Here is an 18,291-nt window from a genome sequence, read left to right on the forward strand (position 1 = left end):
ATAGGCAATGTCCCCATTTAGAAAATATTGTTAATTAACAGAAGTAAGGCTGCTTTATGTTTTAAATGTTACAGTTATTTTATTACTACCAGGGCCGTTTCTTGGCATAGGCGAACTAGGCGGTCGCCTTGGGCGCCACCTGCTAGAGGTGGCGCCAAAGAGGAGGGTGCCGCAATGCACCCCAAATCCCAAATTTGCACAAATGTATAATTTGTCTAATTAAATGTTCCTATGTTAACCTCAAGCCATCTTATAGGCTAAATGTAAACCTCAAGCACTATATGTAATGTTCATTCATTAATTTGTATTTATTGCAGTATTCTAACCTCATCTTGTGTATATATTATTATTATTTTTTTGTATTTTTTTTTTTACTTTTTTTGTTTATTTTGTAAATACCCTAGAACTATAGGCCAAGTGACATGAATATGAAATAGACCCTGATGTCTGTTCTTTCACCACATGCTACTGGACCTATTTGAAAATCACTGACGTTCAACTTCCATCTCATTTCATTGTATAATGGACTTCAAAGTTATTTTTGCTGTGCATATTTCCATATAGTCTACTGGTGCCCTTTGCACATTTGCTGTTCATAAACGCATTTTAAAGAAAACATTACACAAATTATGAAATATTGCAATAATTAGCCTACCTAACAAGATAAAACAGAAGACCACAATGACGAATAGAAATAGCTGTAATTTAGTTGTTTATGCCTAGTCGGACAAACATGGCTGTAATCATCAAGGCAAAGCTGCTCATAACAGACAGACTCAACAAAACCACTGATTACAAACTACAACATAATTTAGCCTTAACTTAGACACTGAAACGTGCTAACATATTCGAGATAAACTATTAGGAGTGTTCACTGTTCGTTTTGAAGGGCGTGGACTGACATTTTCTGTTCCACATGCATAGTAAGAAAACTCATGAATATTAATATAGGCTCCGCCCAGTGATGCTAAATATCTCATAAGGGTGTTAATTTGGTCATGCTGACTTCTATCGTTGTTCTTTACAACACCACCACGCGCTTGTGCGCTCAAATAGAGAAGTGTGGCGTCAGTAGTTCAGAAGGGCAGGGTACCATTTGTTATCACTAAAAACCACGGACGAAAATGTTTAATCTGGTCGCCCGACTCGCGTGTCTCTATGCTTTTACGTATGTAGTTGTCCATGGGCAAGATGAAAAGGGAGAGCGCTTTCTTTGTACTGCAGTTCCCATTAACAAGGATACAAGTTGCCCCGTGCAGTCTCTGCCTTTTCAAAGTACAACGGTTCAGGAGGAAGAACTCAGGAACACTGTCATGCAACTTCGAGAGACAATCTTACAACAAAAGGAGACCATTATTAGTCAGTTAGGAACAATAAAAGATCTGACGTCTAAACTCTCACGCTGTGAGTCTGAATCAGAATCCTTTCGGAAAAACATCAAGGACACGATGGATGATGTGCCTAAAGACCCGAATGACACCACTGATGTTCTGGGAAAGACCATGCAGACTCTAAAGTATCGACTAGAAAATCTTGAGGTAAGATACTCTTTATTTCAGATGCAATTGAAATGTAACGGAAGTACATTTGTGCTGTATGTTTCTTTACCTGTCTGACTATTTTGGTAATTGTGCGGAGGCGTTGAAGATTTTCAAGGATTATCCCGTTAGTAAGTACATCTCTATCCCTTAACCACAAATGCCAAAGTTACTTCTGATGCCCAAAGCGACAGTGTCTGTAATAATGTGTCCGTGCCGGGTGTTAATCTGACTCTATGATGATGGATCTAAAATCAAATGCTTGAAGTAGTTTTTCTAAATAAACATAATTTTTATTATTTCTCCATTGTATATCAACGGATTAGATTTATTGATTTGTTTATTTATTTATGTCATACAAAAAGTCAACAACACTGTAAAAAACACTAACCTGCTATTATTTTGATCGAACCCTTAATATGTGTATTATTATTGTAACCCAATGCATTCATGTTGATTCAGAGATGCTTAATAAGATATTGAGTTATATAAAATCTGATAAAAGTTAATTTAGATGTGAAGCTAATTTTTTCAGTGTACCCTTACCCATACAGATATTATAGATAGCCTAAAAATGTGACACCTTTAACTGCTTTAGTATTGAATTTATTTAGCCAAAAATATTTAGACTACACTGGCATACAGCAAAAACATTTTATTTCTATTATATCAGAAATACCTCTTTAAGGCAACAATTGCAGTTTCATTTTTACAAAAGGGAACCTATTGGATTAGATGCACATGGATGTTTTACATACTCAAAAGTGTTCTTATGACAGAAGTAATTAGGTTATAGACAAAAAAAAAATAGTTTCTGCTTGAAACACGTTGTACAAACATGATTCGTCGTACAACCTCAAACAGATCTTTCAAGTCAAAAATGTAATTAATCTGTCTAAATTTAATTGAGAGTTTAAGTGACACCAACAAACGTAAAAGTTATGGGTTTAATCATGTAGAGTTATTAATTTCAGGCTAACACTTTTTGTGTATGTAGAAGCCTTTATTTTTGTCACACGTTATACATTTGCACATATACAGTGACATTTTTTTTCTCTCGCATATCCCAGCTAAGCTGTGGTCAGAGCGCCGGGTCAGCCATGACACGGCGCCTGTGGACCAGATAGGGTCAAGGGCCTTGCTCAAGGGCCCAACAGTGGCATCTTGGCAGTGCTGGGGCTCGAACCCCATGTGCAGTTATAAGCAGGCTATATGTAGGAATCCTTGGAAACCTTTTTTATTTAATTTTCCAAAGCAACAACAAACACGGGCCAATATCTCTGGTGACTCCTTCCCCAATGAGCTGAGAAATCTACTGCAGCGTAGATTGGAGGATCTGGAGAATCAACTGCTGAAGAAGGTCAATGATCTTGAGGCAGAGAAGACTCAGCTATATAATGAGACGGTTGCTCATCGGCAGCGAACAGACAATACCCTGAACTCTCTCATGAATAGGCTCTCTGAATTAGAAAAAGGTATGCACAAAACCCTCTTATGTTCTATAGGCATTCTTCTGTTTCAGGTACATTTACATCAACTCTTGATCATTTCTATCCATATTATCCATATAAGAATATTTGATTTGAGTTAGACACTTCTTAATCCTAAAGTGCCTGTCAAGGCAGTGATCTGGTTGTTTTGTCGGTAGTCTCAGTATATTTCTGCATCACTCCAGATGTGACGCAAAACTAAATCCATCTTTTGGCTACAGGAGGAGCTGGATTCAAATCACCAGAGAATTTCAAAATCTCTCTTCCTCTACGAACAAATTATCTTTTTGGACAAGTAAAGAAAAGCTTGCCAGAAATGTATGCCTTCACTATTTGCATGTGGCTCAAGTCAAGTGCAAGTCCTGGCATTGGAACCCCTTTTTCCTATGGAGTGCCTGGGCAAGCAAATGAGATAGTACTGATTGAATGGGGCAATAACCCATTAGAACTGCTCATCAATGACAAGGTACAGACCCAAAGTACAGTATTTACAAAGTTTTGCATTGAATGCTAAAAGTATGTTTTCATGGATTTAAATTATAAGGATGCACAAAGCAACTACAGACTATTATTATGTCATCTATGTCATCATTTAACTTACAGCTTTAACATTGATGTCATCATATATGCTCAAGTGAAACTCCTAAATATTTATTTACAATGTAATATAAATATAAAATATCATTCCGACCCAGTAAACAAAAAAAAATGTGTGTTAATATGTTAGACAGACTGTCGGGAGCTGCTCTTACCCGAAGGGGATGTTGATTTATACTGCCAAAAAAGGACAAAAGCACCATAAAAGTAGTCCATATGATTTGTGTTCTATTTTGTAAGTCTTCCAAAGTCACACAATAGTTTTATATGGGGAACAGACTGAAATGGTAGGTTCCTCACTGATAACCTCTGCCAAATGTCCAAAAGTACTATTTCTCTGTGAACTATTCCTTTAATACCTCCTGTTGTTAAATAGGTGGCGCAACTACCTCTATCACTGAGTGATGGGAGATGGCACCACGTCTGCATCACTTGGACTACAAGGGATGGGCTGTGGGAAGCTTATCAGGATGGCCAAAGATTGGGCACAGGTGAAAACCTGGCCCCCTGGCACCCTATCAAGCCTGGTGGAGTCCTTATCCTTGGCCAAGAGCAGGTGAGAACAGAAGCGTCCCTGCTGCATCCACAAAACTATCAGTGCACACTCACACTGTAACTGTAGTCTTATTTTTATCAGCAATACTTTTATTAACCATTGAAACTTCAAAAACTTTGAATAAAACTTGACCTTATCCATAAGGGGTTATTGTTGTTGTCTTAACGAGGCCTTTTGTTTATGGCCTAAACAGGATGTAGTTGGGGGGCGCTTTGATGCCAACCAGGCCTTTGTGGGAGAACTGAGCCACTTTAACATCTGGGATCGGGTCCTGCGCTCGACAGATATCATCGCAATGTCAAACTGCTCATCCTATATCCCTGGGAATGTGGTGGCCTGGGACGACAGTAATATTGAGGTGTTTGGTGGTTCCTCAAAATTGCCACTTGGACTTTGTGAAGACAGGCTCTTTGACAATTAAAGGTTTTTGTGGATATTAAAGAGATATGGTATATTGCTATTCTTTCATCCTCAGAAAATATTTACTCAGACAAGCAGTGGAGGACAGTTTTTAGCTAAACCAACTTAAAATCAACCATATATGTACTTGCATATGTTCTTGGAGAGATAATAACATACAGATAAATGTAATATGTGTAGTGGAGCAATTTCAGTTAGTGTAGTTTCATATTTGTGGCTGAAGGAAAATACCCTTATAAAGAAAGTACTGCATTGGTACCATGGAACAGTCATGGTATCTGATGGTAAAGCCATGGTACTCATTGTATTACCATATTTATGAAATACATGACATATATCATGGTAATGTATGATTACTACATCCATATACCATGGTATTTACAAGGAACAACACTACACCTCACTTTAAGCTTCAAATGAGTTACCGTGGAACCCAAGAAAGAAAAAACATGACCAAAACATTTTCATGGTACCTTTTTTGTAAGTTTAATTACCCTGTCACGTTCACAGAGACACACACGCACACAGTCTTGTTGACAAGAATCCCCTCTTTTTATTTAATGAAATGTGAACAAGGCCACTCATGCTATAAGAAAGGCTACTTTTGGACCTTGTGTTATTCAGTTAAAAGATTTGAAACAGAGGACTGGTGAAAATAAGTTTACAGTGGTCCTTTACTTGTACAGATGTACCCTTTAGCATTAGCACAACTGTGAAAGCTACTATTTTGCACCATATCTTTTTAAAAGATGTCAAAGAATGTCATATGAATCAATATTTATGTTAGACTATTTAGATTACACTGGCGACCTGTCCAGGGTGTCCCCCGCCTTTCGCCCAATGTTAGCTGGGATAGGCTCCAGCCCCCCGCGACCCTGTACACAGGATAAGCGGTTGACGATGGATGGATGGATGGGATATTTAGATTACACTGTTTTTAGAGTCCAAAGCCCACCTTTGTTTAACTGTTTATGTGGATTGAAATACCTATTGAAGGTTATAAATGTTTTAAGACTGTATATTTTAATGAAATTTAAGTTATATCGTAAGCTCTATTTCTTTAAACATATATTTTTATACCCTCTTTTTTCAGAATAAATATAATTATGTGTTGTTTCTATGTATGTGTCATAATTTTTTGTTTTATGAAAGGCCTTCTTTTACATAACTGTGCCAATTTTTCGGCAGGGTTTGCTAAACACTGCTAACATGTCGTTGCCAATGAAAAATAAAAATAGCTTTGAAATCGTTTTTTTCTCTTTCGTCTTGCTCTTTTCCCCTGCTACAATTTTCCCTTTGTTGTTTAAACCTGATCTGGTGATTTATTCAGTATATATAATAAAATAGATATTGTTAAATGTTTGTAAATGATACCTAATGTTAACGAATTGAATATTATTGTTAAGCTTTCTTAAGGCCTGAAAATCACAATTTTAAAATTCACTAATATTTCCAGGTCCATATGAATCTTGTTTTGCAAAGCAATTGCAACAGAAATACTATAATGATGTAGATTATATAAATGTTTTATGACTGTAACCTCTGCAGAAATAATTCTTGTTTAGGTCAAAGTGCTGAGCAAGAGAGAGAGCAGGTAATCACACTGCTCTGATGGACAGGTGGCTCTTAGGGTATTAGCCAGACTTAAGGGGATGATATGCCAAAGCTTGTAGAGGGACATCTCACAAGACTGAACTGCAATCTAAACTATTAAAATAAAAATGTTCTTAAAAGGTTTGGAAACTGAGATAAAAGGCTTGGTGTTAAAAAATCAATGCAGTAGCCTACCAGCCTAGGAATGTTGGGAAGGTCTTAAGGTTCTAGAAAGAAAAGAACTGCATCTCTTTGACCTTCACCTACAGGGAGAGAAAATCTCCAGCTTCCTCACAGCTTACATCCCTGAGATGATTAATTTTGTTTACCCATGCTCTGCCAAATGCATTTCAGTCACATATCAACACTATGGGCTCAGAAGTTAAATAGCTTATATATATATATATATATATATATATATATATATATATATATATATATATATATATATATTTATTTATATTTATATATATGTATGTGTGTGTGTGTGTGTGTGTGTGTGATTGATTGATGTATGATCATTTTGCAAATCAGTATTAATTAGTAAGATTGTTAGATAATGAGTGATCTATCTTAAGAATCATAAGTAATCACATGATTGGATCATTTAAATCATTGGTTTTACATTATGACTGCTGTTGAGCAAATATGAAAGTTAAAATCAAGAGGTTGTTTTTTATTAGACTCACTGTATATAATGTAACTACTAGGCAGAATTTGACTTCAATGCACCTATTTTTTTATGAGAGGGACTCGTTTCAAAATATCAGATTTTCTTTTTAATGCATGTCACTATTGTGAATGTCAGGTGGGGCTTTAATGATTGTGTTTAAATACTGATTAGATCACAAAGGAGTAGCTGTGTGAATTTTTTTTTAATTCAATCACAAATCATTAATAATACAACAAACATTTTTTAAGCACTTTCCTGGAGAATTTAATATAATTTCAGTAATTGAGTGAAGAAGTCAGATAGCGCACATGGATTTGTGGTTTGGGTAATTATTTTTGTGTGAGGTAGATCAATTTAAATAGACTAGTCTAATAAAAAAGCTAAGATAAAGTATTTTTGTGTAGTTTCTTATACCTATACACCTGTTGGTTAGAAAATAGCAAAATCATTGAAAACATTCTTGCTGACAGATACATACTAGATACTACAGACGTCGTAAAATAATTAGGAATTTATCATAGTTGTGTTGGCAACAGTTTTCTCAAGTAAACTAGAAAACAAATCTGTAATTCAAGATTCAAGTTCTTAAACATACATATGACTCCTTTATATATCCAAGGACAAGAGTAATTCCTCAGCTACCTTTGACCTGAAGAACAAGGTTATTTATAAGTGTGATGCATTGAACATCTATAGCCTACCCTTAACCCATAGAGATATTTTGCTGCTCCTTATGGAGCTGTAATTCATGTCTTCCTGGGGCAGGTTGCATCAGCTATACGTAAGTTACAACTTAGCCTAGTTGTGGCGTAAATGGGCACTAAGTTGCAATTTAGGCACTACTAAATATTCGAGCATTGCACTATTAATCTTAGTTAGAACGTAACCCTGTGTATTAACTAAATATTTACAGAAGCCTCTGACCAGGAGTAACGGATGGAATAAAAAAGCACACTCATTTTAAGGCATCAATGAGCTCATGTTTTGGTTGACAGGCTTCAGTCCTTTCGACATATATGATGATGTTGGCATTTACACTCATTTACTTTTACTGGTTTCAACATATACAAAATATATATGATATTAAAATGAATAAATGTCTATTTTTCCAGCCTGTGATATTTATTTATTGCCACTTATTCATTTTAGATACAATCAAGGGCGAGTCTAGCCCCTTTTTAGGGGTGCTTCAGCACCCCTAAGAAGGAGCTCAGCACCCCTAAAACTTGGAGTAAGAAATGTTGTTATTCTAAAAATGTTGTTCGTCTTTGACAAGGTTAAATAATGTCCAAAACATACTCCGTAGTTTGTGGTTTAAAATGTATGTGTTAAGGATGAAAATGAAAACACCCCCGCTTAGCAAATGGTGTCATCCTCTTCTCTTCTTCTACTTCTCTGTACCTGCACCGCTCAGCACGACCATCATCCAGTCGCGAAACACACGCAGAGGGAGAACCCGTTATGTAGTGTTGTGAATCAACTAAGTTGCTCCAAAGCTGTGTCTCACACTTCTTTCCTTCAGGCTTAACTCCTGAACTCCTAGCATTACTCTCTCTCTCTCTCTCTCTCTCTGTGTGTGCGCGTGTGTGTGTGTGTGTGGCCTGCCAGTGAGCAATGGACATACGACAGTTTTTTAAAAGAAAAAAGACAGATTCAGGTGAGAGACTAGGGACAGTCCATAATGACCTCTGTATTGTTTTTAGTTTTTTTTTGTTCTTCTGAAAAGTGTTAAGCTAAAGTAACAGATAATGCAAACCAGCTATCTGTTGTTGTATCAAATTACTATCTAGGCAATGGTCCCCTGCTTTTATTTTTTTTATTTATTTCAAACCCACAATGGAGAATACAGCTTCTCTTGTGAAAGGTTTTGTGTTTGTTACAGGGGGCTTTCTGTGTGAACTCTCACAATTAAGCTGGTGCTCTGAAAAGGTCTAAAAAAAAATCTGGATTTTGGAGTTAGTTGAACCAATATTAAAATGATAAAGTTATTTTTCAATAGACATTTTTTTATTTTTGTGTGAAAAGAGGGTGGGTGGTGGCAGTGGGGCTCATTGGGTGCTCAGCACCCCTAAAGCTCTGACCCTAGAATCGCCCCTGGATACAATTATTGAATATTGTTCTTTTCATAGGCTAAATATACCAACAATGAAATCTTGTCTTATTAAGTTTTGTATTTAAGTGGGGATATAATTAAATTATAATTACAGCTGACATTTGAATGAGCAAACAAGGTTTGAACATCAGCCATAACAGGATCAAACTGAAATTCACAGATTGTTAACACCGTCTTCCAAATTTGAAGGCTGCTTATTGGATCAATACAATAAACATCATATTATGCAACAACACATTACGGAGAGCTTACGACCTATTTAAGTCTTGCATTAAGAACAGTTGATGCAACCAAATTAAGCACTGACTTAGTTACAAAATATCAGGTAGTTACTAAGCCAAGAGTGTGAACCTTTCGCACAGTTGGTGCAACACTACCCTGGTACCTTGCAGCGCAGATGGCAAATGGCATTGATCATCACAGCAGGAACATACAGGTCAGACTCATTTCCGGAGAAAGAGCTCTTGGTCTTAGACAAGGAGACTCTTGCTCAAAATCACAAGAAAACAAATATGATCTTTCACACAAACTAAACTTAAGCCAGCAGTGCTTGTTGTACAATAGGTTCAAGTTAAAAATAATTATTGTAATAATTTTTAGAAAGACATCTTTTTCAGTTCGCATGCAATGATCCAAATTCATAATCATTGCCTAGATCCATTAGAAACTCAAAGAGTTTCTAAAATTCACATTACTAAATAGAAACTTCTTTGAAGTATAACCTTAAAACACAATTTTTTAATATAGACTAAAATGGTCAGAAAAAAAGCAAAAGAAGGAATAGAAGGAGAATCATAACTGAGTTCACATAGAGGAGAATGAATCTGATGTGCAAAATAAAAAGCTTTCAGTGGTTCTGTATTGTGTTGATTCACAGAGGGTTGAGTCAAGACTGACCTTCTATCTTCTCAGATGTGAATAGCTAGATAATGGAGCACTATATTGCAATGACTGGCAAATATGAAGGAACACTTCATGTGTTATGTGTACAGGATGTTGACCATAAGTCCCTGCTAAAGAAGGGGCTGGGCTTCACTGCTCTTAGAGGCAGATGATGGAATAGCAGTACAGGGGATGATTGCATCCTTTGCATGTAGCTCAATGTCTGTGAATGAGAGATAATTCACATCTTTCACCTGAAGACATACAAAAAGAGAAAACAACATTTACACACTCATAACATAAATAGTAACTACTGTATATAATACAGACATATAGCCTACCACCAGGCAAAACAAAATGTTCAAGCACAACCAAACTACAGGACTACAATAGAAATACATGTAAATCTTCATACACACACACACACACACACATATACATATATATATATATATATATATATATATATATATATATATATATATATATATATATATATATATATATATATATATATATATATATATTATTTTTATAATAGCAATAAAAATAAGGGAACAAATGTGCTATTACTCTGGGCATTAATGTTACGATCATTATTTGTATACAGCATAGTTATCCTTTAAATAATACTGATATATATATATAATAACAATAAAAATAATACAAAATAAATATATATAATAAAAAAATCCTTAAATGTTAGCCTAACTGTGCTGTATACAAATAATTATCGTAATGATTATCGTAATAATGACTGTACAAATTAATCCGAAATGTGTCCTCTAATGAAGGCTATTTCCTCCAATAATTTGGTGTGTATCAACCTCTAGTGGACAAACACTATTTATATAATAACTATAACTATTTATACAAAATACGCAAAACCTTATGCATTCACGTGAGTCTCTGTTCTTATCCTCTGTCATGATCTGAATCACTCACCACTCCCTTAGACATGAGGGATTCCTGCCGTGGACGACACACCGAGACAAAGATGAATATGAGGGTTGCAAAAATCACAACAGCACAGGGCAAAATAAAGATGAGGTGACTCACAGCTGAGGAGGGAAAAGTACATTTACATGTGAGCTTGCATAATACATAGAAACGGCCAACACTGTTTAGCTGGAAATGGCACTGGTTTAAGAGTACATTATAGGCTATATTTAGATTCAGAATTAGCTAAGTATAAGCTTAACATCTCATTTGCAACCTGTGGAAAGTAAAACCTATTTCAAAAGCTGAAAGGCAAAATGTTGTACCGTTGAGTAATTCAGACTTCTCATGCTAAGGCTGCATGAATCATGAATGAACAATCAGAGGTCTAAAGACACAACAGCTGCTACCATTGTTCTCCAGCATTGAGCACCATGTTGTTATTATGCTACAGACTGCGTCAGATACTCGATCCCGAAGCAAACAGTGATTTTAAATGGTCAGGCTCACAGTGATTTTCAAAGGTCAGGCTCATTCATGTGGCGCATCTTTCCATTAACTTAAAGTTCATTTCCAATACCCTACTCTAATTTCAAGATGAAAATGCATCCTGCCAGCACATGACGAACATCATACACCACTGTAAACACTAATGTTGTCTTTGCTAAAATCAATTTGAAATGTTCTTGAAATGTCAAATTTTGGGCTCATGACTACTCAAATATCTCTATTCCTTGAACTTACTTATCTTTAAAAAAAAAACAATAGACTTAAGATTTTAAGTGTTATTAACTCAAACAATTAAGTAAAAATGTAGCTATGTGAATACCCATAATCCCCTAGTGCTTCAATTATTTAATTGTTTCCTTGGTTAAAGGGAACTTATGGGGCATTTAATCGTTATTTTTTAGAATTCATAAAGGTTTTAGGTGATTTGCAATATTATTTATGTAAATTTTTGGCAAACTGTCGTTTCATGTGATGATACCATTAGGGTGATCTGTGTCCCCTTTGGTCAATTTGGACCCTTTTGAACTATTTTTCAGTGTTTGTTATTGCATAAAATACATTTGAGTCAATTCAACTAAAATTATTATGTAGAATCAACAGTATTTAAATAGCAATTTTGTGTTAATTCTACTTGCATATAGTTACCTTAACTAAAATAGTTTCAGAGATGCCAATACTGAATTCAATTGAGGGAATGAGTTTACTCAATCAATTGAGTAGTCAACTTTTAGGGTTTTCAGTATACAGTATAAATAATGATTTCCCCCCACAATTAATATACATTTCTTATATAAATGGACTATACTTACGACTGCTCTGTACATAGATGTAGTAGGATGTCTGGAGACTGCTGATATCATTTTTCACGCTGAGGTCTAGACAATAAGTTCCTACAGATCTGAAGGTGTAGTTCAAATTGAATTTATTGTAATAGAGCCTGACTATATTGCAGGACGTTGGACTGGGAGAGACGCAATCAGGCAAAACTCTCCAGCACAGCCAAACCGGAGGACTGCACACATTACATGCAATAGAAGAATTAGCATGGTAAATAGAAATACACATGAGAAGGCAAAAGAGAATAAGGCTAAGTTAAGAAATAATTGTGCTTATACATTTTACACCTTTCCATTTATTGATTTATTTTACTGTTTTGAAATTAATTTACCTTCCTCCAACCTGAAAGGAAAGACTGCTGCTTTGGTCCACGTTATAATTTAAAGGTCCTCTCAATTCAATGCTCTTTATGGGATCTACAAAACAAAAGAACATAGAATGTTGCCGCTCATTTTTGACATGTGAACACCACTAGAACTATATAAAGAGCTGAATGAAACACAAGTGATCAGTGATAGTGATGTTGCACCCACCTAACACAGTCAAATCTACAGAATACAGCCCAGAAATTGTGGAATGTTTGGTTGTATTTGCTCCAATGCTCAATTTAAATGTGTAGTTTCCAGGTGACGTGTAGCAACACTGGACAAAAGCCTCTGGACCTTTAAGCACTTCCCTAAAAACAATGACAATTGATTTACATACAATTTACCTTTTTTTTTTTTTTTTTTAGAAAAGATTAGTTGATTAAAATTAAGGATAAACAGAAATTACCCATTGCCCAAGTCCCATGTGTATATAAAAGTCGCAGAGCGTAAGTTGTGTCTTAGGTTAGAGAGCTCAAATGAAACCATGGTGGGTGTGTAAGATGCCAACTCTCCACTATCCCGCAAATATGTTGAATTCCCATCCATTTGGCGGAAGGTGATTTTTCCTGTCACATTTCCTAGTGCAAAAAAATGTGGCAAAATTAAAACAACAAAATCTGCACCAGTTACAGCCAGCTCAAAAGACATAAGAGGACAAGTCAACTTACCAAATGAATGGATTAACTCGTTGTGTATCCCAAAAGCAAGAGAGGAAATCAGTGAGAGAACAGTGTGAACCAGAACACTATGGATCCTGAAGGAAATCATTTTGAAGATGCCTTAATTAAATATAAATTTTACGTGAATAAAAAACAACTGAGGACTAAATGATTTCTCATAAAAGGGAAGCATAAGTTGAAATATATTACTTAGAACTATAATAAGCAATATTTTACTAGTTCATGTGGACTCATCAGCATGAATCGCCAAATGAGTACAAGCAACAGCTTGTGACTTTGAGTAGTAGTCTGTTTCGCACTCTTTTGTAAAAGCTTGAAATCATATTCACGTGTTGAATTCTTGTGTTCCTCTGAATAATGAGGTGTATTGTGTTGCCAAAGAGAACATAATTCATGCAGAAACAGAACTGAATCACAAGTCCACTCCTCCTAAACCTCAAATACTTAATGATGTAAAAATGTCTCTACATATTATTTCAAAGGTTTAAAAATATACCAAGTTTATTTAATCTTACAACATATGTGAACATGTAAAATTGCCACATAGTAGTGCAGTACAATTCTAAGTTTAATGTTCATGAAATTGTTTGTGCCATTGTTGTATGGATAGTTCACACAAAAAACGATTCTCTCATCATGTACTCACCCTCATTCTATCCCAGATGTGTATGACTTTCTTTCTTCTGCAGAACACAAACAAAGATTTTTAGAGGAATATTGCAGCTCTGTGGGTCCATACAATGCCTGTGTATGGTGACCAGAACTTTGAAGCTCCAACAATTACATAAAAGCAGCATAAAATAATCAACAAGACACCGGTGTTTCAATTAATGTCTTCTGAGGCAACCCAATTGGTTGAGAACAGACCAAAATGTAACTCCTTTTTCACTATAAATCTTGACACGTGTTGTCTCCTTGATGATCATGATTTCAAGCTCGATTACACTTCCTAGCGCCATTTATTGCTCTGCGCATGCACCAAGAAAGTGTACTCGATGGGTGAAACAATTCACTCATCTCACAAATTGGTTAGTTCACGATACTGAACTCAAAGTTCGGTTCAGTTCACGATTTAATAAACTAAGCTTACATTAAGTAAAATGTTAAGATTGAAAGTTTTTTTTTTTCAACATTACTACAAATACATATGCAAAACAATTCCATTCCTTTGAAATGTAGCTGTTCTTGTAAGTGGTAAATGGTGCATCGGAGATGTACTGGGACAAAAAATCAGTCCAGTAATGGAAACGCATGCTTATCCAGTTAAATAATAATAATTTACTGATAAATAATAACGATCAGGCTGATTGCCTCTCAACAGTCCAACACAACACATTCGGATCTAACCTTGCTCACCTTCTCTGTGTTTACATCACCGTCTCCCGCTGAAACGTGTTTTCATGCGCACCATCCCGAGAACGTCGACAGGGAGAATACGGTAGAGGATGCCGCGAACCCGGTAAGTTTGTGCGTTAATATGGCCCTGAATAGAAGACAAATATTTTTATTTTTTAAAAGTCATCTCCACGATGCACATTATCACATTTTTAACCGTGATGTATCATGAAAACAATTTACACTTCTAGTAATCGAGCTTGAAATCACGATCATGCCTATAGACTGCAATGGCAAGATGTACTGTGAAAAAGTAGCTATATTTTGGTATGTTCTAACATATAATAGATTAGTTAGCTTCTGACGACATGGATTTAACCACTGGAGTCGTATTGATGACTTTTATGCTGCCTTTATGTGATTTTTTGAGCTTTTTGGAGGTTTTGGTAACCATTTACTTGCATTGTATGGACCTACGAGCTGAGATATTCCAAAAAATAAATAAATAATAAATTGTGTGTGTTCTACAGAAGAAAGTGAGTCATACACATCTGGGATGGCATGAGGTTGAGTAAATGAGAGAAATTTCATTTTGGGGTGGACTATCCCTTTAAATTATTTGACACCACATAGGCTACACTTAATCTCAGTTATTAAGGCTACCCGTTTCAGTCTACTAGTGTGCTTCATATGCGTTTATGTTACTCAAAGACAAGTAAAGTCCTCAATTTTCAGCTTAAAGGAGCAAATCACAAGAACAAAAACAAATTGTCGGCATTTGTAATTAAAAAATTCCACAGCGCTCGCTTCCCACCATAGGACTCGCAAGCATTTCGCTTTCGACCAAAAACATGTTAAGAAATGAAGGATTTATTTACAGTAAATATGTATAAAATAATCGATTTAATGATAGCTAATAACATTGTGCCACAATTACAATTTCTTTCCAATATAAGGTTTAAGCCAGTAGTAGCCTACAGATTTTACTCAACTTGAAAATTCCATTTAATCGAGAAAGTGAACATCTGACGTCACGGATCCCACCTTTCTCATGTGTGGCGCGAGGTCGCTCAGAAAAGTTTGATCCTCCTTCAGTGCATCAGTGCTGTATTGTGTTCTCCGAGAGAGCGCCTGTGCGCTTATTTCTCACACACTGTAACAGGTGGGACGAAAACACAGAAGACTTGAACGGAAAGTTGAAACAAACAAATAGTATCTAAGGACGTTTCGAGGACTACCTGCAAAAATGTCTCGAGCCCCGGAGGACGTGAACAAGCTCACCGAGAGCACTTATAAGGTAAAATAACTTTGTATGGTTTGTTGTTGACTACTTGATATCAACTGTACCAAAAAGTATGCTGCTCTGTGAAATTTGGCGTATTAAGTTAAATAGTTAAGGTCAAGGTCAATTTATTTATATAGCACATTTAAGAACACTAGTGTATACCAAAGTGCTGTACATATGCAAATGAAACAATAACAGGGCACAGAGGAATAAAATACTAATTTGAAAAAGAAATTACCCATATAGTCTACAATAAACATTCAAAAGCCAAGGAATAACAGATACGTCTTCAGGCGTGATTTATAAACAGGAATGGAAGGGTCATTAACTATTACACTCTTACACGATGGAATATTCAAATTAGTTGTGAAATAGTGACATGAGTGCATATTTAAGTACCTCAGTTGGTACAAACCTGTTTGTGCTGGACTGTTTCTGTTACTGCATACCTGACTGTTCATTGTTTTGCCAAGGGTGTTTGTCTGGGGAGTTAAGAGGAACTGCCCAGAATTACAGTTTAAGTCAGAGGTTTACATACACTTCGGTTGAAGTCATTAAATCTCTTCTTCTTTTTTTAACCACTCCACAGATTTCAGATTGGCAAACGATAGTTTTGGCAAGTCGTTTAAGATCTCTACTTTGTGCAAGACACAAGTCATTTTTCCACCAATTGTTTACAGACAGATTGTTTCACTTTTAATTTACTATGTGGGTAAGAAGTTTACATTCATAAAGTTAACTGTGCCTTTAAGCAGCTTGGAAAATTCCAGAAAATTATGTCAAGCCTGTAGACAATTAGCTTCTTATAGGAGGTGTACCTGTGGATGTTTTTTTAAGGCCTACCTTCAAACTAAGTGCCTCTTTGCTTGACATCATGGGAAAAATAAAAATATAAAAAATAAATCAGTCAAAACATAAGAAAATATATAAATATTATATATAATTAATTTGTGGACCTCCACAAGTCTGGTTCAACCTTGGGATCAATTTCCAAATTCCTGAAGGTACCACGTTCATCTGTATAAACAAAAGTATGCAAATATAAACCCCATGGGACCACGCAACCATTATACCACTCAGGAAGGAGTTGCATTGTGTCTCCTATAGATGAATGTAGTTTGGTGCAAAAGTGCAAATCAATCGACCTTGTGAAGATGCTGGAGGAAACGGGTAGAAAAGTATCTATATCCACATTAAAACTAGTGTCCTACCTAAGAAGCCACTGCTCCAAAACTGCCATAAAAAATCCAGACTACAGTTTGCAAATGCGCAGGGTGATAAATATCTTACTTTTTGGATAAATGTCCTCAGGTCTGATGAAACATAAATTTAACTGTTAGGCCATAATGACCATCGTTATGTTTGGAGGAAAAAGGGTGAGGCTTGCAAACTGAAGAACACCAATGAGCAGCATCATGTTGTGGGGGTGCTTTGCTGCAGGAGGGACTGATGCACTTCACAAAAATAGATGGCTTCATGAGGAAGGAAAATTATGTGGATATATTCAAGCAACATCTCAAGACATCAGCCATGAAGTTAAAGCTCTGTCGCAAATGGGTCTTCCTAATGGACAATGACCACAAATGACCCTCCAGAGTTGTGGCAAAATGGCTTAAGGACAACAAAGTCAAGGTATTGGAGTGGCCATCACAAAGACCTGACCTCAATCCGGTTGAACATTTGTGGGCAGAACTGAAAAAACGTGTGCGAACAAGGAGGTCTACAAACCTGACTCAGTTACACCAGTTCTGTCTGGAGGAATGGGCCAAAACTCCAGCAACTTATTGTGAGAAACATGTGGAAGGCTATACTGTAAAAAAAAATTCAGTAATTTTAACAGTAAAATACTGTAAAAATGCTACAGAAATAAAATGTTAATTGATTTAACAAATATTAACTGTAATATATACAGTAAAATGTTTTAATATATTTTAAAAGACAATACAGTAGTTTTTACAATAAAATTATGTAAAAATTACATTATTTAAATGTAAAAAGTAAGATCTTCCTGTATAATTAATGGTAAAAAGAACAAGAGAGTACATGTACTTGTTTACAGTAAATTATTGTTAAAATTACAGTAAAAAACAGTAATCGGGTGTTCCCACAATTCCCTCTGTGACCCTGTTTTTCCCAGTTTTATGGGAATAGTTATGTTTCATCATATTTTTAATATCAGTTACATAAACTGGGTGTTATATTTTATGTAATTTAGTTAATGTTTACTGTATTATTTATATCTCACATGTGTTACCATGATGGTGTTTAGTGTTTGTTGTCTCAACATGTTTATTGGTCATTGTTCCTGGAAGAGCCACTATTGATGAACTTCATGTCATCATGTGCCCTTCTGTAGTTACTACGGTGATTAACAAATACCTTAGTAAACAACAGATTTTTACAGTTTCAGAAGGTACATTTAATTAATTTTATTTTACTGTAATTTATTTTTTTACAGTGCCAGCGTGTAAATTA

At 35.6% G+C, this 18,291-nt stretch overlaps 3 protein-coding genes across 4 annotated transcripts in view; 2 read left to right on the forward strand and 1 right to left on the reverse strand.

Moving 5' to 3' along the window:
• The first annotated feature begins 1,019 nt into the window (after positions 1 to 1,019).
• LOC127633656 (neuronal pentraxin-2-like) lies at positions 1,020 to 5,838 on the forward strand. The gene is made up of 5 exons (XM_052112891.1): positions 1,020 to 1,538; positions 2,794 to 3,013; positions 3,250 to 3,494; positions 4,002 to 4,181; positions 4,375 to 5,838. Exons 1-5 carry the CDS (start codon positions 1,125 to 1,127, stop codon positions 4,600 to 4,602), a joined length of 1,287 nt encoding a protein of 428 aa, XP_051968851.1. The 5' UTR covers positions 1,020 to 1,124; the 3' UTR covers positions 4,603 to 5,838.
• A 3,052-nt stretch (positions 5,839 to 8,890) lies between these two features.
• Positions 8,891 to 13,434, reverse strand: tmem130 (transmembrane protein 130). The gene is made up of 7 exons (XM_052113216.1): positions 13,185 to 13,434; positions 12,923 to 13,094; positions 12,682 to 12,824; positions 12,480 to 12,564; positions 12,121 to 12,323; positions 10,808 to 10,923; positions 8,891 to 10,116 (listed from the first exon to the last, which is right to left on the reverse strand). Exons 1-7 carry the CDS (start codon positions 13,282 to 13,284, stop codon positions 9,994 to 9,996), a joined length of 942 nt encoding a protein of 313 aa, XP_051969176.1. The 5' UTR covers positions 13,285 to 13,434; the 3' UTR covers positions 8,891 to 9,993.
• Positions 13,435 to 15,611: 2,177 nt separating this feature from the next.
• The window catches only part of baiap2l1a (BAR/IMD domain containing adaptor protein 2 like 1a), a 28,476-nt gene continuing 25,796 nt past the window's right edge, over positions 15,612 to 18,291 (forward strand). For both annotated transcript variants that reach the window (XM_052113189.1, XM_052113190.1), the window contains exon 1: positions 15,612 to 15,828. In XM_052113189.1, the coding sequence (XP_051969149.1) occupies positions 15,778 to 15,828 (51 nt within the window). In that variant the 5' untranslated portion in view covers positions 15,612 to 15,777. The remainder of the gene's footprint in view (positions 15,829 to 18,291) is intronic.

Source organism: Xyrauchen texanus, chromosome 40, assembly GCF_025860055.1.
Source record: "Xyrauchen texanus isolate HMW12.3.18 chromosome 40, RBS_HiC_50CHRs, whole genome shotgun sequence".
Taxonomy (NCBI): Eukaryota; Metazoa; Chordata; class Actinopteri; order Cypriniformes; family Catostomidae; genus Xyrauchen; species Xyrauchen texanus.